This window comes from Eimeria tenella, genomic scaffold (genome assembly GCF_000499545.2).
Source record: "Eimeria tenella Houghton genomic scaffold, Eth_scaff133, whole genome shotgun sequence".
NCBI lineage: Eukaryota > Apicomplexa > Conoidasida > Eucoccidiorida > Eimeriidae > Eimeria > Eimeria tenella.
Genome location: NW_013541507.1, coordinates 14,346 through 39,000, shown reverse-complemented (window position 1 = coordinate 39,000; position 24,655 = coordinate 14,346). Strand labels below are relative to the sequence as shown.

Below are 24,655 nucleotides of genomic sequence, written 5' to 3'. Positions count from 1 at the left end.
CCTGATATCAAGGAAGCAAAGAATCTGTAATATAGCAGCACTTTAACTAATTTGCAATTTCGTCGGCTGTTCCCTTTTCCAGTCTCGAAGCTTTTTTAAGCCTATTGTGGGGCCCCCAGCGTCCAGGCGGCCCCTTTAGCAGCTTGGCGCATGCGAGGCGTCCCACATGTATTACGTATGTTGCACAAGCACTTTAGTTTTTTATTATTTTTACGTCACCACTTTTCATTCGAAATAGTAATAATATATGCTTTTTCCTGTATTGGCCGTGCCGAGTTCCCTGAAGAAGCGTACCGAAACATCGGGGTGCCTCCCAAACTATCGCAGCCATTGGTCCTGCCTATCCGTGTTTTTGATGTGTCTTTGAGGTTGTGTACATTTCACTTATTTGGAATGTTTTGTGTTTTATTGGGCAATTAAAGACATGGGGGACTGGGCCCACGGAACAGGCGACCAGTAGTTAGCTGAAGTTGCCTAGCACAGAGACTGTGCAAGAAAAATGACCGAAGGCTTTTCCCCATCTAGCCACTACGCTAGGATTTCCTTCAGAAGTAGGAAATCCATTTTTCCCGCGCACGCTAAGAGTCTCCTTGCGAGCTATTGAGTATTTGGCAGCACTACCTGCTGAAACTAATAAGCGACTGACACTAGTAGATTCAGGTTTCTAGACGTATACATAGTGGTCCTTTGTAAAGTACCATTGGTAAGGTGTATCCTGCCCCCAAGCGCCATAAATGGGGCCGCTCAACGCTTAGGGTCCCAACGCTGGCAATAAGCATTTCCCTGCCGCTTAACCCTTAGCTGTATGAACGTATGTTTTAAATACCATTTGCTTAAAGTGAGCTGATTAGGAGGGACTCAGAGGTTCTGTCGTGTATGTGGAGAGAGGAGCTGCATACTGGTGCGCAGGCCCGTGTTTGTGTGTATTTCCGAGGATGGATTTCTAAGAACCACTCAAGTGGCACATCAGGGGATACTTCTGCTTCTGACATACGCACATTTTCTGCACATTCTACTTTGTACATCAGCTGATGCGTGCGCCTCCATCTACATCTGAATACACAGTTTTATAAGGGTGTTTACAATGGTTGTGCTGCCGTGTACGCATATGGGCTTCTCTGCATTATACTCACTAGGTGTTACTTCCACTTCGGTTGTGTGGCGCAGCCGGCTGTTGCTTGCTTTCTTCGTGCAACTATTCACTTGTTCATACAACCGTGATTGGACTAATTACATTTGCTTATGTATGACGGCCCGTGAAGATTCTCGCGGATGCGTTTTCCATTAGTTACCATGTTCATCCAGAACAAAATGCAAAGATATTTACATGCAACCACTTGCACAGATATATTGCAGTCATCTAGAGTTTTTATGTATTGCCTTTAGAGGCATAAGCACCTGAGCGTGTATAAGATTTGCACTATTAGGATACGTGACGTTCATGCTTCTACTTTGTCACGCGTAGCTCTATCAGAGGAATGGGAGGGGAACTTCGTCTGTAAATGCACATCCTAACTGAGCTCTAGTCTAATTCCCGAGCATTGAACTCTATCTTCTGTAGTACCGTGGAGTCTCTACATCACGCTTTCAGTTTCTGCTCGCGATGATACCAAAGGGCCGCACTGCACCCTGCCGAATTTGCTGTGCCCTTGCTGCAGCAGCTCAGGCACAGCCTTTAGAAAGTCCTAGGACGGCAGAATCTGGATGCCCTCCAAGGAACAACACCAAAGTGGTTGCTGCCCCCAGAGACCTACATATGTACCTGTCATAGTCTGTTCCCACTGCTTAGGCAGCTGCTGCCGCTTTTAGGGGAGCGGCGGAACCTGCGTCAGCTGCTGTAGCAACGGCTCTTGAAGCATCCTTATCAGACGCATGCAACAACAACAGTGACATCCGTAGGAGCACCTTTGCAGGGCCCTCCTGCTGCTTCCTCAACACACCTCATGAGGCAAGCCCCCCTTGTGCCTCTTGACTATCCTCACGTGACACTTTTTCCATGTTTTATTAACTAATTTATCAATCAATTCATTAATCAATTCGTTGTTCTTGCGCTAGCTCTGTTGCACCACAACGCCTTCAGGCTCGTCGAGCTGCTGCGGTTCTCGCCGGGTGCTGCTGCCGCTTTGTCTGCCATCGGTGTTTCCAGTTGAAGCTTGGTCACTGCAGCACTTCTGCTGCTGCTGCAGCTGGAGTCGGACTAGTGAGTGTTTGCTTTTGACATCGGATGCTGCGCTCACTGCAGCGGATTCTCCAGCGATTTGTTCCGCAGCAGCAGCAGCAGCAGCAGCAGCAGCAGCGTAACGGATGCTGCGCTTGAGCTGCAGCGCCGTAACCGAAACCGACGGAGGAGGGTCTACGTAGAGGCAACGTTTGCGGGATATAGACCAGAGAAATATATGCATTAAAAACGAGCAGAGAAATATGCCCAAGAGCACAACAGCAGCCTTCACAGGCTCCGAAAGATGAAATACTTTATACACATAGCCGATCCCCCCTTGGCCGTTGGGCACGTTGAAGACAAAAACACACACTTGCAACAGCAGGTAACAGCAAAAGAGCACCAGTGTGTAGCCTAGATGTCTCATGGGACAGGGAATACGAGACAGCAAAGATGCGTGCAGCAGCGTCAGCAGTACCAACACAGCGTGTTTCCACACTGTCACCCAGGATCCAGGGAATGCAACGTCCTCAGCCTTAAAAAGGGAGAAGAATACAGCAGCGACGCCTAAAGACGCCACCAACTGCAAATTGTGTACCACCCAAGTAACCTTCACATACCACGGCAACTCCACAGTTGTTGATGCTCCTCTTATTGTAGTAGCTATGGTTGCTGCTGCAGAGCCAGCTGCAGTTACTGCTGCTGCGGAACCTGCAACCCCCTTGTCAACAACTCTACTGCTGTTAGAACTGGGAGCCGCGCCGTCTGCTGCTCCTGAGGCCCATGCCCCCAACGTGTGGGGGGGCACCGAGGCAGCGGGGCTGCTGCTGCCGCTGCTGCTAATGCTGCCGCTGCTGTTTTCAGCACTGGAAGAAGTCTCTTTTGGCCTACTAAAAAGCGGAAGCCGGCGGGACCAACAGGTTGTCCTTGGGGAGCCTTGAGGCAGTGAGGGGTTGCTGGGGTTAGGAGCCAGTAGTATCCCTTCTACACAGTAGCGGCTATCAGACATGAGATCTGTGTATCCCTGAAGCACAAGGCAAAGTGCTCTGGTGTTGCGAGGCTGCTGTTTCTGCTGTAGTAACTGCTGCCGCTGCTGCACGAGCCACGGCAAGAACGCCGCCTTGCTGCTGCTGTAGGTCGGCCGCGGGTGCCGCCCGTCAACCGCCACAAACTCATAGGCAGAAAAGCCCAAGCTGCAGCTGCTGCTGTCGCGAGATGCAGTGCATGAGTTGTGTTGCAGGTGGTTGTTAAGTGAATATGTTGATGCTGTTTCCTCAACAGGGCTCATCAACAGCTGGCTCCTCCGCTGCAGCCGTTGCTGGTGTTGCTGCTGCTGCTGTTGCTGCTGCTGCTGCTGCTGCGTGAGATCGTCATCCTGGATGTGCATTTGCCGCCCTTGCCGCTGTTGCTGCTGTGCACTTGATTGCATCGAGGTTTGCTGCAAAGGAGCCGCGAAGCTTATGCATGCAATAACAGAAGTGATGCTGAGGGACAAGAAGCCAGCAGCAACTAGCAAGCTGTTCCAGTTAGTAAAGTAAAGCATCTGTGCCTTGCCGACCTCGCCATATCCCTGGATCGAGGCGAAACACTCCAACACGAGCACTGAAATGCAGCAGATGAGCCGCAACAGAGTCAGCAGCAAGGGGTCTATTGCGTTTGGGAAATAAGAACACACAAACACCTGACGCCAGTCACGCTGGTGCATGTCCATCTGCCAGAAACGTCGCAGCTGCTTCAATTCGTACCACAGATGCTCTCTATATGGAGGCACCCGAATAGCGAGAGGTATATTCTTCATATCTGGTAAATCAACGCCCACAACGCCAGGCTTTCCACCACGTGAGGCTCTTGCGGGACCCGCCGGCGACTCCCCGCAAAGAGAGGATTCATCTGAGCTTGCCGCAGCAAGGGATACTTCTGCTGCGGCTGCGCGAGCTACAGCGCCTATGACGGCTTCTGTCGCCGCGCAGTCAGCTCCGTAGGCCAGACCGTTGTCTACATGGATTGTGCAGAACGAAGGAGGTTGCTGCTGCTGCTGCTGATAAGGATGCTGCCCGGAAAGTGGAGTTCCTAGCCGTGGAGAACACGGCGAAAGCTGCAGCTGGTGCGGGTGCTGCTCATGATGGTACTCGAAATGTTGCGGGTGCTGTTGCGCCGGTATCGAACTTATGTAGAGAGACCCAATTTTGGCCGTGTCTGATTGCGCAGACTCGGTTGCCGCGCCTGCTGCAGCATCTGCTGCCACTGCAGCTGCTGCTTGCGCATTCTTAGCGCGCACGTGGGCACAGAGGCCCATAGTCACAAGGTAGCAGCTGTTGCCATCTGCGAGGCGATGGCTATGACCGGGTGAGATCGCCGCTGCAGGAGACGATGGAGGAGCCGCAGGCGGGAGAGCTTCACCCTGAGAAGGCTTTTCAGGGCATGCAGTGCCCGCAGAGTAGTTGAGGGCCATCTTTGGCTGGTGCTGCTGCCGCTGCAGTTCTTGCAGCTGCGGCGACCTAGGTCCAGTGGTCACGCAAGCGTCAGACAAAAGAGAGAGGAGCAATTGAATACCTGTTTGGCGATCTAAAGAGAGAGCTGCATGATTTCAGCAAAGACAGAGGAGCAACTGAGTTAGCAGCGAGGGTGCGAGGATTGAGAAAGGCCGTAGCGAACCATGTGCTCAACGGCCCACAAACAAGCAAGTAATTAACAGCAAGAAGTGAACAGGAGCTTCAAGAGCACAGACTATTAAACAGACAAATCGAATGCGAGCTAATGCGAAACCGATTGCTGTTTTTCACGGACGGATTTGCACACCCTTCAACTGCAGTGACCCTGGCAACTCTCGGCAGCAGCTGGCGATCACCTTTTCGTGTTGCACCACGCTGTTTGGTGTCTCAGTCCAATTCAGCACAAAACAATTAGCCAAAAATAAGTTCGCCTAATAACGCAATTTAAAAATATTTAAGTTCTTTAAATCCCCATTTTCTTGCTTCTGTGGGGCAGCGGAAGGAGTTTTTCTGCCACCATCACTGTTCGCGAACAAGGCCGCTACACAATAGACACATTGGAAAAATGCGGCCCTGAAAATTCCCAGCAAGAAGTAAAAAATTCCTTTACTTATCAATTTGAAATCAGACACTTTAAGCTATCAGCCGCCGCGTTTAGGTCAGCCACACTGCTGAAATTGCCGCCGGCCCATACTCTAAACCCAGAGGAAAGCCGGCCCTGCAGCTTACATAGCCCAAATACGGCCAGAGGAACACGGGGAGTCTCTCAAGGCATTTTTCATGCAGCTCTACATGCTTTTATTTGGTAAACGGGTGGCTCAGTCTGCGCACAAGACGAAAAGTCGAAGGGATTTCCTGCCTTTCACAAAGCCTGCAGCAGCGACACTGTCGAGCTCACAATTCACATATCAAAACCTTAGTCAAGTTTTAGGGCTGAAATTAAAATTAAAAATCTGGAAAAGGGGCAAGACCGACGAAACAAGAGGAGCCCAGAGGCGTCGAGGCAGTTTTATGTAAGCTTAGAGGTGGCTCTGTGCTGATGGCTGCAACACAGAGTATTGAGCAACGACACCACACGCGACTCTCGAAAAATCAGCCTGACACTGACCCTGGATGAAAGAGCGAAAGCCATGCACACCGAAAGCCTCAGAGGCTCACACGAGCGAAAGTGAACTGCTTGTTCGTTTGGAGCTACACGCTAGGCGGAAGACGAAACAGCGAGCATATCCATAGGTGCTGCAGCTCCCGGCCAGTGGAGGTCAGAGCATTGCGTACACCGCACATTAAAACCCCAAGCCTGCCCATTAGGGCCTTTCTTCGATAAAGCCTAGACTTTCCACGACTCCACTAGTGCGGGGTAGCAACAATCTAAGACGCGCGCTGCTGGGTAAGACCTCAATGCAGGCAGCCTCCTTACTTTGCAGTAACCCCTACAATTTTTATCCTTTCTTAATCGACATGGATACTTTTGGAGCAGCTGCCCTTTTGAGCGTCACCGTAGAAGTCTAAACCTTAAGTCTGGTGCATCGCCATCGTTGCGTTTCTCTAGTACTCTGTTGCCTAATAAGGCACATAATTTCGTTCGTTATGTGAGCAGTTAAGACCTGGCCAGGACGTCTGGGAGCACCAACTGCAAAGTGTGGTGGCCAAGGCAAATTACGCTCTTGTGGCACCAGATACTGTAGCGACAATCGTAAGAATTTGCGCGGGTAGCAGCCAGCCAAACCTAGATGGCTTGTGTTAAGAGCACAACGCATTTAAAGGCATGTCTTCGATTCGTATAAAAGTCGCCCAGGAAGTGGAAACTGCACACTCGAGCTGACAAGTTCATCAGCGCACACGGGGAAACAGAAACCGTTGCCTCCGCTTCCTTAGCGCACCTCCAAATGCACCCAGAAGTCACACCGTTTGCATGCAGTCCTCCGCGCATCTTGCTGCCCTTCAGAGGGAAAGAGGAAGACGCAACCTCCACTTTTGAGGAGACCACCTACGGCCTCATATCTACAAGCGTGGTTGCTTCTCGCCAACAGGAGAAAACTACGGGGCCTAGACAATAGCGAGTGCTACGACAGAACTCCGCATGCCTGTAGGATACTCATTCTGCCAAATTAGAGAAATGTAGGCGTTCCCATAGATATAAACAGTAGACCAAACATCGGGACCTTCTACTCGTCAATGTTACGAAAACGCACCCCATCTGGAGGCTGTTGATCCGTCGACTTTGCCTTCTTCGTATCCACTGCATTTCAAGAGTTCCGTGCCTTCACTTCAGCGCGCACCTAATACGACAGCTCAGCTGCTCTTTCACTTAAATATGTTCCGTGCTGCTACTATTGGCAAGCCAGTCCCACAGCTTGCAGTTTCAGCATTACTTACATATGCAACAGCTATTGCTAGCAGACCTCAGAGCGCCGTGCATATCACCAGTCAACACCAATCAACGTGGCCCAGCAGCTGCTAGCCGCTGAGACGCGCTACGAATTCTGAGCACAGCTGCATATCTTCAGGTCAAGTTTACTCACAAAGGAAACAGCCAAAAAAGCTCCTGCTGACTTAGCTTCACCTTTCGCGCACTCTACAGGGCCATCTACTGGATTCCGGAATTCGCTTTCAATGGCGTAATTCCTCCTCCCTCGCAATTTGCTCTACACTTCAATAGGCCATTGGAGAGGTTCCTTTGAGTGCTGCGCCTGTGTGCTGTTTGCCTCAAATTTATGTGTACACTGCTCATTCGTCTTCCTTTCATTTTCATACTTATAAGGATAGACAACATGTGTTCCTTAAAGAAGCAACCATCATGGCTCTATCGCTATACCACCTATTCTGCGCCTGCTTGGCGCTTGGGCGACCACCGCAGGGCATATAGAACGCATCAGCCCATCCCAGCAGTAGCGATCGAACTTCGGCCACCTTAAACTGGGGCCTTCTGCAGCTGCTGCTGCTTCGCTGCTGCAGCTGGCTGGCAGTGGCAAGACTGCCACTGCTGCTGCAAATATGTTTTGTTGACTGCGAAGTCTCCTCGTATTCAGGTCCCTCCTCTTTACGGGCCCGCACACAGAGGAATCCCCTCTCGCGACCCAACAAGCGGAAGCCGGTTTGTCCTTCCGTGGGCGACCCCTCCTACTAGGCCGGCCGCTTCCGCCTGGCGCATTCGCATAGCTCAATCTTTCTTGCTAGCCGTAATAGCTGCAGCGCGTTGTTGTGCAAAGTGACGGCGGCCTGCATATATAACATACGACCAAGCACTGCCGCGGCTTGGTTCGGGCACGGATACGATGACGAAATTTCCGCTGCTATACGCATTCACTTCCGTTAAACTGAGGACGGATTTGACACTATTCGAGAGTGCAATTTGTACACAAATGTGCATATGCTGCTAGGCATATGCAGTACCCGCTATGTATAGCAAGTATTCGACGCTGCTTGAAGCTTTACAAGGTAGCCTGCAAATTCAGAAGAAACCTTACCCAGATATTTGAGGACTTCATCAAGAATAATGATAGGGAAAGACCAAAGGAGCACATAAACCCAGTCCATCAGCGTAAGTTCCACGACGCCAAAGACGCGGCTCTGCAGCACGGAGTCGAAAACGTACAAAGTCCGTTTCACTAGTACGTTTGATGTGACTGGTAAAGCAAGCGAAGAACAAAAGAGATTAACGGCTGCAGTAGACTGTGCTTCGACAGGCAGTGAGATGGTGGCAGTAATTTTTCTATTTCTGCTTTCACAAGCTTCACCGTTGGTGAGGACCTACAAGGAAGGGAATGTACAGAATTGCGCAGTGGACAGCGAGGGAAGAAGCGGTCGCCAGAAGCAAGTAAGGGTTCGCCTGAATTGAATGTACGCACGGACCCCAGGTTCAGCACACCATTAGAGCGAAGAGCCGAGGCAAGAGCAAATATTTAAATCCTGACTCTTCCGAAGGCAGTCGCGATGCACTTCAGTAACACACAGACCACTGCCCATCTATCTGTTACTTACGCGTCACTGGTGGACCCTGCCACTACCAAGATGCACTGCATTGGCCATACGCACTAAAAATGTACGTTCTTGCGCCGCACGTGAAAAAGCTCACCCAGGGAGGCATCCGAAGAAGAGAGTGGTTCTCTGAAAGAGCGTTGAAAGCATTAAACATTTCAATCACGACCAACACTGTCAAACTAAGCGTGCTCGCCTGCAGGACAACACCGGATCAACAGGAGCTTCAAACGGCCATGGTGACCCAAAAGGTACCAACGCGTGGAGAAGGACAAATACAAGCTTTCACAAGAAAAAGAAATACTGGCTGCCTCTTGGCAGGACAGCACGAGTGAAAGGGGTGCAATGCTGTTAGTGTTTACATTTAATGCACACAGGAAGCCAGAAATGCGAAATTGTAAAACCCAAGTCCGGCCTCTTGAGGTCCAGAAATTCAAAAAACCTTAATTTCAACAGCCTCATACCTTAGCCTTGCCGATTGTGAAGTAGGAGCAAGGTTCGTCGGCTGGCATTCCAAAAACAGGTACAGCGTTGAAGTTTTTCCACGAGGAGCAGCGGCCCCAAGCCATGAGCTGGGGCAGAGTCAGAAGAGTGTGAGGCTCCGAAGGATCCGTCCCAAAGACGTACCACCACACGAAGATGCCGACCGTTGCGAAGCCGACATAAATTCCAACCAGTAGATAACGCAGAAAGATCCAAGTGCTAATCAGGCGGTCGTCGCGGTGTCGCGGAGGCCGCTTCATCACATCGTCGTCAGCGGGGTTAAAGCCTGTACATTCAAAAAAGCCACGCGCGAGAGAAGCAGTTCAAAAGCAAGACGCTGCCAAAAAAAAAGTGATTAGCTGACGTCAAAACAATATTCCAGCCTTTTGGTGCTATGCAGTCTTCGGCAGGACTCACCCAACGCGGTTGCAGGAGGTCCGTCTGTCACAAGGTTCACCCACAGCAGCTGCACAGGGGTCAAACCCTCGGGAACACCAAGAGCTGCAGTCATGAAGATGGAAGCCACCTCGCCAATGTTGCTGCTGATCAAATAGCGAATGAAGGCCTGCAGAAAATTCGCAGCAACTAGACACACGGGCGGATCCCTCTCACGTATAATGGCTTCACATATGTAATGCTGCCCAGTGTATAAAGTAGTACACATACACTGCTATGTACGCACCAACAAACCACAGCATGGAACCCAAGCCGCTAAAACACCATGATGGGAATCAAATGTGGGCAAATAGCTAGAAAAGACGGACAAACTAGGTCAGGAGGAATGGAACCCAAACTGACACAACACACCCGTATGACAACTGGAAGGGTATGCCACTAGAAGCCAAACTCCAGTAAAACAGCGCCACAACAAAAATTGTGTGTGCTGACCTTCATGTTGTTGTAGATCGACCTTCCCTCCTCCACTGCAGAGACAATCGTGCTGAAGTTGTCGTCTGCAAGAACCATATCCGAAGCCTCCTTGGCGACCTCCGTTCCTGCTATGCCCATAGCGACACCAATGTCTGCCTGCTTGAGCGCAGGTGCATCGTTGACTCCGTCTCCCGTCATGGCTGTGGTCTCGCCCAGCTCCTTCAGCAGCTTCACGATCAGCTGTTTGTGCTTGGGCTCCGTACGCGAGAATATCGCGCCACCCGCTGCCACACGCACCACATAACACGCCCAAACCGTGAGACATAGCAGCCCCTATCCCCCATTTTCATTTCGCGTGAGCCGGGTCCCTGTGAAGCGGGTACACGTCGTGTGTCTCCGACGCCCGTATACTTTTGAACAACTTACGCGAGGAAAGGACTTTCATCTTTTCGGAGGCAGACAGCGCCTCAAATTCCTTCCCTGTGTACGACGGGAAGCTCTTGTCAAAGCCTTCACGGATGTGAACGAGATCAGCCACGGCCTCCGCAGTGTCTTTGTTATCTCCAGTAATCATCACTACGCGAATGCCAGCATCTGAAGAACCGAAGCAAGGCCCATTCCCACACCCCACACCGTGAACCACTCCTACCCGCCTGTATGAAGCCTTCACAGATTGTGGCAGCAAGCTGACGCTTCCTCGGTGGGCTAAAGAACACAACTGTGGCTGGGTGGCTGCTGCCGCTGCTGCAGTGCATAGTGTTGCCTCAGCTTCAGTATACGACTTAAAGGCCGATGCCTCAAGCTTGCCGCTCTGGCCTGTGTTTAGCAGAGAGGCTCGTGAAACTGGTCATACCTCTGCACTGCAGAATGGCATTCCCGACTTCGGGCCTTGGAGGATCGAAGAGGCCAACGACGCCGATGAAGCAAAGGTGGTCTTCCAAGGCAGCGTACCCCGCCTGGTCGTCCAAAAGGCCGCGAGCCGCTGCCTGGGGAGTCTCCTCTCCTGTGTAGTCTGCGAGTGGCCCAGCGTGCAGCCGAACGCCCAATGCCAAAGTACGAAGGGCGCCCTTTGCCATCCAAGCCACGTCGGCCAAAATCACACTGCGCGCAGCTTCGGTGAGCGGGACCACCTCGCCACCAGGCAACATCATCGTCTCGCACCTGAAACACGGCCAAACAGCAAACGCGGCACCCCACTTCCACATCGGGGCGAAAACGACGCAGAGAACACGAGCGAATGCAAACCTAGTCATGGCTGATTCACCAAACGGGCATACAGAGCTTGATCCGCATGCACTCACTGCATCCACGCACCTTGCACGTGAAACTACACAAGTGCCAAGACACAGGAATGTCGGCATCTCGAACCTAGATGCAACCTGCAAGCCTGCCGTTGCCGTGGCTGCTCACCGTGTCAGGAGGGTCTCTGGAGCGCCCTTGACAAAAAGCACGTTCTGCTGTGTCTGGTGGTTTCGAGACAAGACACTCATACTCTTTCTGTCCCGGCTAAACTCCAAAGTCGCCAGATCCCTGTACTGGCCTTTCCAGTAGTCACTGACCAAAGGCATGCCATGCAGTCACAAGACACAGTGCTACTTGAGCTCTTCTCAGCGGAAATCCTGTCTCTGCTCTCAACTCCGTATTCCGTTGTTACACTTTAATCCTGCTCGTACGAGAGTCAAAACATACCAGAAGGGTGTGGGATGAGCAACGCTCCGTTTCGTGTTGGCTTTTGAAGCAACTTGTTCATCAGCGAAAAGCCCAAGCTTCTCCACAAGGACGAGCAGCGCTGCTTCTGTTGGCTCTCCCATTCGCTCGTAATGGTCGCTATCGGGGAAGCCCGACGCAATGTTTAGGTGCGCTTCATTGCAGATGGCCGCGCAGCGACATAACCACCCCAGCACCGCCTGGTGCTCCGTTAGAGCCTGCGAGCCCTTGGCGCCGCCCGCCTCCCGGGAAACACTGCCGCTTGCACAGAAGCCAGAACCATCCACGGTGAACACATCCACCTAAACGCGCCACCGAAATTATCGCATGCAACGCAAACACCCCAACAAAAATGCAAAGAAACGCCCCACTGCATGCAACGCAAATACCTCAACACAAATGCAACAAAACGCTCCACTCAGCAGACGCAGTCTGAGATGGCAACCGAACACTCCATATGCCCTCCAACAACTCAAAATGCGTCCTCATAACAGGCGACATGCGATCGCAGTAGCGTGATGGCGCCTCACCTGTGTTCCGGTTTTGCCGAGCACACAGAACCTGACGCAAGTCATTTCGTTGGTGGTAAGGGTGCCTGTCTTGTCCGAGCAAATGACAGTGGTGCACCCAAGCGTTTCTACACTTTGCAGCCTCCTGACTATAGCATTCTTCTTGGCCATCTTCCTCGTTCCTAGCGCGAGACAGGTTGTAATCACTGCCGGCAGACCCTCAGGGATGGCCGCCACTGCCAATGCAACAGCTATCTTGAAGTAATATATACAACCACGTAACGCGCTACCGTGCACGGCGTCGCTGAAGTGCTGAAAAACCAAACATAAAAATTTCACATAATCCGCTTAAGAATCCCACAATAAAACTCAAGGAAACATGCAAGACCCGACTTTGCCCTCATCCCCCCCCACGGTGCAGGTGATACCTGCTGCAGTTGATGATGCAAGCGCCACACAAGCGGCCCGGTTGCTACTGCTGTGCTTTCTGCTGGCCACGGTCCCATCCTCAAGTCCCGTGTCCTTACCCCGATGTTAATGAGCCACACAACAACACACACGCCGCAGATGACCTTGCTGAGAGCCTCTCCAAACTCGTCCAGCTTCTGCTGCAGTGGGCTTTGAGTGTCGTCAGATTCTCCCGCCTCGTGTACAGCAGCCTGAATAATCCCTATTTGGGTGGCCATGCCAGTCCTCACCACTACAGCCAGGGCACGTCCACGCGCCACCGTCGTGCTGCTGAAACACAGGCAGCGCTGCGACTGAATCTCGCAGTCCCGCATTGATGCAGGCAACGCCTCAGTATCCTGCAAGCGCAGCAGCACCAGCCAAACGGAGCAAGTCATAATAATCACAAAACAATCTAGCTCCTGCGGCCTGCATGCCCAATCCCCTGAAATTCCTGCCCCGATAGAGGAACATAGCTGAATCATGCACCCCCCAGCAGTCTGCGAAAACTCAAGTTGCTCGTGCATATTTGCAGCAAAAGTAGTACACCTTTGCAAAGTGAAGAAGAAAACGGCAAGTGCTAAGTGTGGCAACCTTACCTTAAGCACAGCAACACTTTCGCCTGTGAGCTGGCTCTGTTCAATTCTGAAGGAGGCGGTCTTGAGCTCTACGACGCGGCAGTCAGCCGGCACCTTGTCGCCACAGCGGAGGTCCACGAGGTCACCGGGAACAAGACTGGAGGCCGAGACGCAACGCCAGGCCCCTGATCGGCATACTCGAGCTTGCTGTGGCTGCAGCTGCTTCAAAGCCACCAGTGCTTTCTCAGCGTTGGACTCCTGCAGCAAAAATGAAAACTCACAACTCAACCGCCATATGGGCAGCTCCCGCCACAGAAGGCACACAGAGCAATAGTTTGTCACTTCAGTACAATAGTTTGCCACCTCCCTTGTGAAAGCCGCACCTGCCAGACACCGACGGCAGCGTTAAGAAACAGAATAATGAGAATCACAAGAGGCTCCACATACGCAGCGATGCCGCCCTCTCCCCCCTCCACCACTGCCAACGCGAAGCTGATGACTGCAGCCCCCAAAAGAATCCTGAAAGCAGCAGACCGAAGCAGACACACCGCAGCAAACTGTGCAGCTGGTGACCGCCACAGCCGCAGTGTCCAGAAGGAGCCGCGCAAAGGACTCTACCCCCGAAAATGACAGAAAAGACCAGCAGGCTCCGTACAGACTCAAACAAAAGACGAGAAATGGAAAAATGTACAAAGACAGCATCATATGCATCGCCCCAGCCCAAGACATAGAAAGGAAGCCACCTGACGAGCAGGTCCTGAAACTGCTCCAAAATGAGCTGGAAGAGGCTCTTCCCCTCTTCGTGCTTCAACTCGTTTGGCCCAAAGCGCTCAAGGCGCTCGGCCGCAACTTCGGCCGGCAGACCCGACTCCAAACATGTTTCGTGGTACTCCAACACCTGAAAACGGCGGCAACACAAACAAGCCCATGCAGTGGCGCTGCTGCCAGCGGGACTGCTGCCGGAGTCCTCGTCGCTGCCACTTCTGGGGTGAAAGTCAAATTTCTTACCTCCTTCACTGTCGCGACATGCGGCGCCTCCTGCAGAGAGGTGCAGCCGCCCTTGGAAGGGCTTGCACCCGTCATTTCCGACTCACGGACGAGCAGCAGTAAGAAAGGTGACCGGCAGCGGTACAAAGACGCAAGCAGCAGTGGCTGCTTCCCCAGCACCACTGCCTAGCCCTCCTTTAGATGAGGATGGGCTTAAGGCCCCCTGCACGTGCTGCAGCAGCACTGCAGCAGCAAGCTCGCCAGAGCGTACGCAGACACGCCGCAGAGGTCACGGGGAACCAAACTGCAGAAGATGTTGCACCTGCCTTCGATTCTCTGGAAAAAGACTTCCTAACCAACGACAACTGTTATTTAGTCTGGAGACGGCTGCTGGTGTTGCTGGCGCCTTCAAATTGTAGAGAAAATTCTGCCGTCGCGCTACTAGTGCTGCTCCAGCAGCAAGCCCACCGCACCGACAAGTTAAGCCAACAGAAGAAGACCGATATATTAAAGGAAAAGATACTCGTGGACGAGACAGAGCAGCAGACGGCGCTCAGCCTGCGCTGGAAGCAGGCTACGAGTAGCAGCAGCAGCAAACTTGCTTCTGCCTTAGCTACTGTGGAGAGGCGGAATCACACGAGAAACCCGGAGGCCTCAAGTTGTTTCACTTCAACACCACATAGCCAGAGACAACTTCGCAAAGACAGCATGACACCGCCCAACGCAGCAGGTGAAGCAGCAGCAGGAGCTGTAGTGATCAGTGCGTTGCCGCACTGCTACGCAACTTGAGTACCAAGTCCGATCTAGGTGCGAACCCTATCTATACTCCATATCTCACAAACTTCCCATGAAAAATGCAAAATCAAATTAATGCGGAGGCCTGGTGTATCGAAATAAGTGGGACTATTTCCGTGCGCCGAAACGTTGATGTGCTATGCACACAGTCTCGGCCAGCCCCATATCAAGTCCCTCGTTGGCAGTAGCCTTTTAAGCGATCCAGGAAACAAGAACAAACTGGCTGTGAGCTGCTGGAACTACTGTGTCCTATGTATAATCCGCCTTCTGTGCTCCCTTCCTGTACACGGTGGAAGGCCGAGCACTGCAGCACCCCACCCTTCCACCAGAGGTCTCCTAGTGGGCGAGCACCCCTTTAACTTCAAGTGGTAACTTGTTAAGCAGATGCTCCCGTATTTAATTGCTGTAGTCTCCAGAAGCCTTTCGACATTGCATCCCACAGCACGTCATTCCACCGCCTTTGCTGCAGGCCACACACTGGTTGCTCCTTCGTTCTCCAACTTGGATAGGGCTTGACAGCCAATGCTCGCGAAGGCTCGGGGCTTGACAGCCAATATTCTTGGAGGCTTGGAGTCGCTCTGCCGTGCTGCGCGACTATAGACTTGGGAACGCTTGCGCAGTTGAGTCAGGCCATTGTGCCCTGTGTGACACTATGCTGTTATAGGTTGTAACTTGGGGGCTCGAGACTACTCGACGCAACCCACCTATGGGTTAGGAAAAGCTCAGACTAATTTTATCAGCAAAAATAGGCTGGCTATGGCCAGCTGTAAATGACTTCAGGTAAGGAACGGCGGAGTAATCGGTGCTGGATTCAGCAAGGCAACGCACCACAAGAATTGGAGGTTCCGCTGACTCCAGAGAATCAGATTCAGCCACACAAATTCTCAAAACGCCAGGGATACTTTTCCAAATAGTGTTCGAGTACAGTTCCTGCTCGGGACAATACGGAAACATGATCAGCTTGGTTCTCCATTTTCCAGTGGGAAGCACCTCCGGCTGCTCACATGCACTGCCTGATTGGCGTTGGTTCATGAATGATACCTAATGCGGGCTTCCTATGGGGTCGTTCTGTTGGTGTCTTGTCTCTCCACCATGCACATGGTATGAGTGCAGTACAAGGCATTCAGCCTTTTTTAGCTACTACGGAACGTTAGGCTGTTTTGAGTCATACTGCAATAGCTCTGCTGCCTAGAGTACGCTATATCCTGCTAGAGAACAGAAGTTCCTGAGATAAGAAGGGCGGGCGCAGGGGTTGTGCATTCTGTGGTGTGGGTACTGGCGCCTTTGAGTGCGGTAAAAACCTAGGGAAAGCATGGAGTTCTAAAGCTTATCAACTTCTTTTTGAATTCCAAGAAAGCTCCACAAAGATTTAAGAAAAACGAGAAAGGAAGACAGCACCTATGGCGTGGACCTCGCCAGCTGCCACAACGTAAACAATAATGAACACAACATCCGCAGGGTCAGGGGTGCGCGGTTAGTCACTTATTCTCCGCATCTGTCCCCGCTCTGCGCACCCTTCCAAACCCTGGCGAGGGGCATGTACCGACTTATAGGTGCCGTATTCCCGCCTCAGGTCATTTTATATAACTAATCACTTGTGTTAAATGCCATCGGGAATATATTTGTAGTGGTTAAAAAAGCCCCACAGTGAGCCCATATCAAAAAGCACACCTCGGACCAGCTGCGGGTTATGCTGTCTGAGCAGGGTTTTAGTACAGGAGGCGTGCCGAGGTAAGCAAAGTCATGTAATATGCAGGAGCGTTCCTGCAATACATGGCTGTAGAGGGCGTTGCAGTTAATTTCAAGGGGCCTTATTTACAAAGTGATGAAGCGCAGTTCCCTGCGAGACGGAGCACTCAGCTCATCCTGTCCTGTGTCAAGTTGTCGTTGCACTACTGCAGCCGCAGCGCGATGCCTGCCTTAGCTCAAATATTAGAGCAGGGGCATCACTAGCTAACAAGATATGGCTTATTATGTCCCGTGACTTGGACGCGATTCGGCCTTTTGGACTCCCACAAAAGGTTGCCGAAACGTTGTGCCCTTCCTGCTGGAATCTTAAGGGCGGCCTGATTGCAATACTCCAACGTGGCAGTGACGATACAGCTTTCATCATCTTTTGAAGCCTACTATGTACTCCTGATTACATATCCTGCATCAGCACACCTGACTCTCCCTCTCTGTTGCCATATACCCACAAATCTACAGATCCACATGAGCAGGGTAACTGTAGTGCTCTCTGTTGCTACTACGTTACTTCCTGGCGCACGAGTAGTGTACTGCACGGTGCTCTCTGTTGCCCATACGTAACTTCCTGGCACAAGAGTAGGGCGCCCCTCTGACAAATCCTCAACACTCGACACATATCTCATAAAATGAAACCAAATAATCAATGATTCGTCATCCTTTGAGTCTGTCAATCGAACCTTCTTAAAAGTCGAAAATCATAGCTCTGACTCCCTTGACCCGGTTGGGGCAGTATCCGGCACCGGTGCCTTCGTCATGGAGATCTTAGGATATTCACAGACACTTCTAGTTTACACGTGCTATGTAGTACACCGTGTTCTTTGCAGCTACTACACTGTTACCTGGCCCACGACTAGGGCGCCCTATGATGTTCTCTCTACTTTCAACGCATCTTTCATGAAACAACTACCAAATTGCCAAAAAGGCAGTCCTCTTCTGAGCTTTTAAACCCAAATTTCTCGAAAGTCGCTCACAAATGGTTCTTGCTTTCTTGACCCGGTTGGGAGGTGACCCCCACCGGTGCGGGCGTTATCCCCAGCTTCAGTCTTAGGGTATTCGTAGACATTTCTAGTTTACACATGCTAATTCGTTGATAAATTGCTTTTCTATTCTACTAGTAAGAAGTTTTCGCAGTCGATCAGCGTCTTAACCTCTTAACCTTTTAGATGTCACCACCTATCTATCTTCTCAAGGTCACCAGCAAGCCCTATTGTAGTCCCTGTGTACTACATCAGCAAGCCCTAATGTAGTGCCTGCGCACTACATGCCAACTTGTTTATAAATTGCCTTACTTGGTTACTAATAAGAAGTTTCTGTGCTCGTTCAGCGTGCAAGCCTCTTATAGGTCATCAGCTAGCTATCCTCCATAAGTCACCAACAAGCCCCATTGTCGTGCCTGCGCGCTACAACTTCCCCCCTTGCAGGACTGAATAGGTCTACCCAGCATACATTATTTTTGCACTCTTCAGTTTCTATTCTTGTATCACTTTCTTTTTCTTGATCTCTCCTTAATGTTCCGGTTACCTCGCTTCTCTCCTATGTCTGCTGAGTTCTCTTCACCGCTCTGCTGTGCTGCAGTGTTTGTATGCCTCTACTGCTAATGCATTGACTATATAGAGCCTGCACGAGCGCATGCGGGTACGCAGCGCCCCCTCCCCTTCGTCGCTGCATGAAAAGTTGCCTGCAATGCGGGCGGCTTACGCTGACGGATTCAAGCCGCTACGCCTTGAAAGGGGAAGTGCGGGTCCGAGCCTGAAGACTTTTGCTGCACTGGAGGCAGTGCCAAGCATGCACCAAAGCCGGGCTTCCTGTAACGTGGTGAACGGTGTCGCAGATGGCTTGGTCTTCGGGTGTTTTACGCCACTTGACAAGGTACTGGCTGGCGATGACGCGGGCACAGGTGTGGGACACCTCCCCAACGGGGTCAAGAAAGCAGAACTATGGTTTTGGAACATTTAAGAAATTTGGCGTACTTATAGCCCCCAGCTTTTTGGGCACGTTTCCCTTCTGCGACAAGCCTTCACAACCTTCCTTAAGCATCAATTCTACCCAAAATTCCGCAAATGCAAGTTTGCCAAGCAAGCAATCGCATATTTGGGTTATACCATCACTGTTGCAGACATCAAACCTGCAGAATACAACATCGAAGCCGTTCGGCACTGGCCAGAGGTGCTGGACGACCCAAACAAAGCACTCTGCCATCCTCACCTTCTCCTTTGCCGCATAAACCCGGTCCGGAAGCGGAACACCTTACACCCACAAGGAAGACACACGCAGACCCCGCTGATGGCCACGCATGGTCGGAAGCTCACACGTCCTGCATTCACATGACCATGTGATAGCCGGCCATCGAGGCCAGAAAAAGACCTTTGCGGCTCTCAGCAAGCACTACTACTGGCCAGGAATGCGCGCCTACACTACTGCTTATGTTGAGTCATGCACTCACTGTCGAGCGTCAAAGTCTCTTAACCAGAAGCCTGCAGGCCTTCTTCAACAGTTGCTCATCCCTTGTCGATGGGCGCACGTGGGTCTTGACTTTATCACAGATCTTCCCCTTACAACGACAGGGCACGACTCGATTCTTGTCATGGTCGACTCCCTCAGCAAGATGGCTCATTTCGTTCCTGCAAAGAAGTCACTCACAGCAGCAGACACCGTGGAGCTTCGCGCAGACCGTCTTATCCGCTATCACGGTTTTCCAGAGGTGCTCATATCGGACCGCTACCCCCGTTTCCAGTCGGATCTTTAATACCAACTCTGTCGCCGCTTTAACATCAAACGGTGCATGTCCTCGTCCTACCATCCCCAAAGTGACGGCCAAACTGAACGGGTTAACCTCACACTGGAGCAGATGCTTCGTACCTATATCCAATCTGACCAACGCGAGTGGGAGCGTTTGCTTCCGGCCTTGGAACTTGCCTACAACACAACAAGTCATTCATCCATCTAGCTCTCTCCCTTCGAGGTTATGATTGGCGAGAACCCGCTGACTGCTGCGAATCTTGATATCGTCGGCACGTCAGCTCCTACGCTCACTACTCCGATGAATAAGCTTTTCCGGCAGCTCTGCGACAGAGCACAGAGTCACATCCTGAAGGCGAAATGGCAGCAGAAGTACTACGCAGACACAAAGCGCCGAGCAGTGGAGTATGCAGTGGGAGACAAGGTCTGGCTAAGGAGCAAGCACCTACCGCCTTTCAACAGCTGCCCTAAGTTCGAGCCCCGTTACCGCGGACCCTTCGAAGTCATCGAACGCATAGGAACTGTCGCTTACCGTCTCGCTCTGCCTCCCACCTATGAATGCCATAACGTTTTCCACGTTTCGCAGCTAGTTCCCCACCGCCCCCGCCTTCCCGCTTTGGTTCCCCCGGCAGCCGACGCTGCCTGGCCTCCTATCCATGATGCGGCAGGCAATCCCACAGAGGAATACGAAGTCGACTATATTATGGACCAACGCGGCTCGGGAGATGCAGCCCAGTACCTCGTGAAGTGGCGCGGGACCCCTGAAGATCAAGCTACGTGGGAGCCAGCTCAGCACCTTACAGGCTGCCCCGCTTTGCTTCGCGCTTGGCGCCGCCGCCAACGAAGACGTCTTCAGGCTCGAAACAACATGGGTCCTTCCGAGGCGTAGAGGTATGGGTCCGTCACATTCCACCGCCTACAGCAAGGGCACCCTTCAATGAGGAGGGGGGAGGGAGCGCTGCGCACCGCGTGCGCTCACGGCGTTAGCTTTAGAGGAGCATAGAGATTGACAAGGTAAAAAATTATGTGTTTTAGGGTAGGTCTCTTCAGTCCGGCAAGGGAAGAAGTTGTAGTGCACAGGCACTACAATAGGGCTTGCTGGTGACCTATAGAAGATAGCTAGCTAGCGCCCTACAAGGGGTCGCAATACTGGAGGAGGACAGGACCCTCCTACTAGGGTCAAAGTAAGGCGAATTGAACGACAACAGATTTTGGAAACTTAAAAATAACTGTATTAGTCTATATATATAGGCTACTGTTTCAAGGAAGTGGGCCAACGTTAGGTCCCGATCATTGGCTCTGCTCGAGGGGCAGCGTAGTCGCAGCAGTAGGCGCTTTGCACTACACTAGAGCAGATGCTTCGTACCTACATCCAACCTGACGAACGCGAGCGGGAGCGTTTGCATCTGGCCTTGGAACTTGCTTACAACAGGACAAGCCATTCATCCATGTAGCTCTCTCCCTTCGAGGTTATGATTGGCGAGAATCCGCTGACTGATGCGAATCTTGATATCGTAGGCGCGTCTGCCACTACGTTCACTCCTCAGATGACTAAGCTTCCTCGGCGGCTCTGCGACAGAGCACAGTGTCACATCCTGAAGGCAAAGTGGAAGCAGAAGCACTACGCAGACACAAAGCGTCGAGCAGTGGAGTATGCAGTGGGTGACAAGGTCTGGCTCAGTAGCAAGCATTTACCGGCTTTGAAGAGCTGCCCTAAGTTCAAGCCCCATTACCGATGACCCTTTGAAGTCAACGAACGTGTAGCGGCTGTCGCTTACCGTCTCGATCTTCCTCCTACCTATGAATGCCACAACGTTTTCCATATTTCGCATTTACTTCCCCGTCGCCGCCGCCCTCTCGACTTGGTTCCCCAGGGAGCCGATGCCGCCTGGCGCCCTATCCGCGATGCAACAGGTAATCGAACAGAGGAGTATGAGGTAGATTATATCATGAACCAGCGTGGCTCGGGAGCCGACGCCCAGTAACTCGTCAAGTGGCGGGGGGCCCCTGAAGATCAAGCCACCTGGGAGCCAGCTAACCACCTTACAGGATGCTCAGCTTTACTTCGTGCTTGGAACCGCCGTCAGCCAAGATGTCTTCAGGCGCGAATTCATCTTGCTCCTTGAGAGACGTAGCGGCTTGGATCCGTTAGCTTCCGTCGCCTGCAGGGCTGGCAGCATTCCATGACGGATTAGCTGGCGGGTGACACGTAAAAGGCTGAGACGCTGAAAGAGCACGAAAACTTCTTCCTAGTAACGAAGTAAGACAATCTGTCGGCAAATCAGCATGTGTAAACTAGACGTGTCTGTGATTGGGGCTGGCGATAGCGCCGGCAACGGTGCGGGCCACCCCCGCACAGGGCCAAGAAAGCATGAACTCTGACGAAAGCAAGAACCCTGAGGTGGGGAACTTTAAGAAAAGTCGATTCGAAAGTTTGAAGATAACTGGTATCATTGGTAATTTGGTACTTATTTCATGGACAATGCGTCGAAAGGAGGAAGCTTTTCAATGGGAGCCCTATCCGTGGGCAGGTAGCAGCGTAGTCTCAGCAAAAGCCACTGTGGACTATAGGTGTAGTGCGCGGCGCCTACTGCTGCGACTACGCTGCTTTCTGCCCCTCTAACAGGTCTACATACTACGCCTAGTATAGCCCCATTTCTCGGTCTTTAGAGCCTTATTCCATCGAAATACAACAATTATAAAAAGTGTTTTCAAATCTGTCTCTTCGATTCGCCCCCTTCTCGGAGCTCACCTCCTAGGCCCTATGGGGAGGAGGTCCGCATTGGTGCCGGCGCTTTCGCCAGCCCCAGTCTCCACATAATTTCCGCACATTTCACGTATTCATTGGAACTAATAGACCATTTTTCTCATTTTTATCCCCTTGAGAGGATTCTGTCCTCCTCCAGTGTCGCGACCCCTTGTAGGTCGCTAGCTAGCCATCATCTCTAGTCCTAGAGATGATAGCTAGCTAGCAACCTACAAGGAGTCGCGGCAAGCCAGCCCCATTGTAGTGCCTGTGCACTACAATAGGCAGTGCCCCGCACCGGTGCCGACGCCATCGCCAGCTCCAACCTTAGGGTATTCGCAGACGCTCCTGGTCTACACATGCAATCTTGCTTATAAATTGCCTCACTTCGTTGCTAGTAACAAGTTATGTGCGTGCCACCGTGCTAACCTCTTGTACGTCGCCAGCTAGCTCTCCCCTAAAGGCCATCAGCAAGCCCCATTGTAGTGCCTGCGCACTGCATTAACTGTCGAAGATTTCCTGTTGTGCGCTCTCGAATTGTCTCGCCTCGAGGCGGGTGTCTGATTCAGGAAACCTGAGAGGAAAGTTTTCTATACCATCCAGCATTGCGAAAGTCCGCTAGCCACTTTCAAATGCAGGGCCAACGAGGTCGCGGCACCTCGGTAGTCATGTGATTACGGGCCTACCTCGGAATGTAGATTTTACAGCTCGGGAGCAAAGGCATATACCTAGGAAATCGAAAACCGTGGTTCGAGCAAACCGCAGGCTCTTGGGCATCTGCCAAGCAAAAGTAAGGGTAGCAGGACGTGGCGGCTTCATTTGGGCGGTGCGCGCGAGATGTGAAAAAAGCGAGACGGTTATAGTTGCTAGACTTGAGCAGCGCCTATAACTGCTAGAAAGACTTGTTATCGGATAATGATAGCATAATTTTCCGCAAGAAAAAGGTAAATTCACTTAACTAGAAATAGCAAAGCGGACTTTTAATGTTTCTGAGCGGCTCTGGTCAGGCGTTCGCTGACGATTCGAGGTAGATCACATCGTCGTTGCACGCCACATGCATGTCAGTTGCAAAACTTACTGTTCGGCACTGCGGTATAAACCAGATATAGCCTTCAAAGTCACGTAATTCAGAACGCCAATGTTGACGCAATTAATGGTGACAATTTCCACACAAAAGATTTACTCTCCTGGCGTTTAAGCCTGGTGTGCTCTGCAGTAGTGACCAGTGCTTTAGGGTTTGCGAGAGACACTGAAGTTGCGGTGCGCAGCCTGGACACTGAGGCAGAAAGATATGCCCATGAGAGAACAGATGCAGCTGGAAGAAACAGGCCACAATCGTGGTCATCCTCAGAATCAGAACACGCAGACTTTCTCTTTAACGGTTGCATGTGCTATTCTAGCATAAACTCTCTTAAATATGATCTGCTTCACAGATGTAGTCCCGCTTTTTGCCGTGTTATCGTCTGATTAGGCCGAACTCCTTTTGCAGATGCGACAAACTCACTGTACAAATTTCCTTGGTGGCAGCCTATGGATTTAGCTGGATGCAGCCGCATGCTGACTTCAAGAACAGACGAAAACACGGTCTCACACTTCTCTAGAAGAACACAAAAGCAAGTCGAAACACACACAAACATACACACACATACACATACACATACACACACACACACACACACACACACACACACACATACACACACACACACACACACACACACACACACACACACACACACACACACACATAGCGATGTTACCTAGCTATACAATCACACGATTTCACCGTAGCCACCTGGGAGTCCTCTTTATCTTTGCGTGGGATGCTGGAGTTGCCCCTTTTGGCCCAAAAGGCACCCTTGTCCGCTCATGCTGCCCTTCTGAACTAATGGTCATATACCTCTGTCTTACGGCCTCTACTCGAGTTGGAATGCACGGAGTCTAGTAGAAATATCAGCAATGCTGTGAAGGGTTCATAAACCTCTAGGAAAAGTTCGCTAACGCGGAAGCGCATATCGAACGGAATGGGTGGACTTTACAAAAGCTGCTATGTGAAGAAGCCTGGAATCATCCCAGTGCGTGGGAACTCTCTACTGAGACAGAACTTTCATTTAGAGCTCGTCATGAATGCATTGGTGTTCACCTTTGGAAAGTGTCTCCCCAGCGACAAATTTTGAATTTTACTGATTTCAATCTGTTTCGTCTCGCCTGCAAGGGTATCAAGTTGAACAGCGGAAGTGAAGGAGATTACAAGACTCATAATAGTTCTAAACCGATTGGCGATACGACTTTGGCAGAGGCTTATCAGAACGGGCCATAATGAGTGACCAGTTCTTTAAGCTTTAATTCACGACAGCCAGTAACTTGTAGTTCGTTAACACTTACAGATGTTGCTTGCTATCGAAAAGCATCATTTGCTG

The 24,655-nt window shown here is 51.5% G+C and overlaps 3 protein-coding genes across 3 annotated transcripts; 1 reads left to right on the top strand and 2 right to left on the bottom strand.

Moving 5' to 3' along the window:
* Positions 1-2,051: 2,051 nt before the first annotated feature.
* On the bottom strand, positions 2,052-4,610 carry ETH_00002660 (uncharacterized protein; the record flags this gene model as incomplete). Its single annotated transcript, XM_013373327.1, has 1 exon — positions 2,052-4,610. One exon carries the CDS (start codon positions 4,608-4,610, stop codon positions 2,052-2,054), a length of 2,559 nt encoding a protein of 852 aa, XP_013228781.1.
* Positions 4,611-7,773: 3,163 nt separating this feature from the next.
* On the bottom strand, positions 7,774-14,305 carry ETH_00002655 (calcium-transporting ATPase, putative; the record flags this gene model as incomplete). The annotated part of the gene is made up of 17 exons (XM_013373326.1): positions 7,774-7,869; positions 8,086-8,220; positions 8,405-8,479; positions 8,726-8,824; positions 9,093-9,397; positions 9,529-9,676; positions 10,000-10,265; positions 10,408-10,575; positions 10,835-11,142; positions 11,392-11,535; positions 11,671-11,990; positions 12,219-12,509; positions 12,725-13,003; positions 13,244-13,480; positions 13,606-13,741; positions 13,966-14,120; positions 14,231-14,305. The coding sequence occupies 17 exons, from the start codon at positions 14,303-14,305 to the stop codon at positions 7,774-7,776; spliced, it is 3,237 nt and encodes a 1,078-aa protein (XP_013228780.1).
* A 105-nt stretch (positions 14,306-14,410) lies between these two features.
* Positions 14,411-14,998, top strand: ETH_00002650 (uncharacterized protein; the record flags this gene model as incomplete). Its single annotated transcript, XM_013373325.1, has 1 exon — positions 14,411-14,998. One exon carries the CDS (start codon positions 14,411-14,413, stop codon positions 14,996-14,998), a length of 588 nt encoding a protein of 195 aa, XP_013228779.1.
* Positions 14,999-24,655: the final 9,657 nt, after the last annotated feature.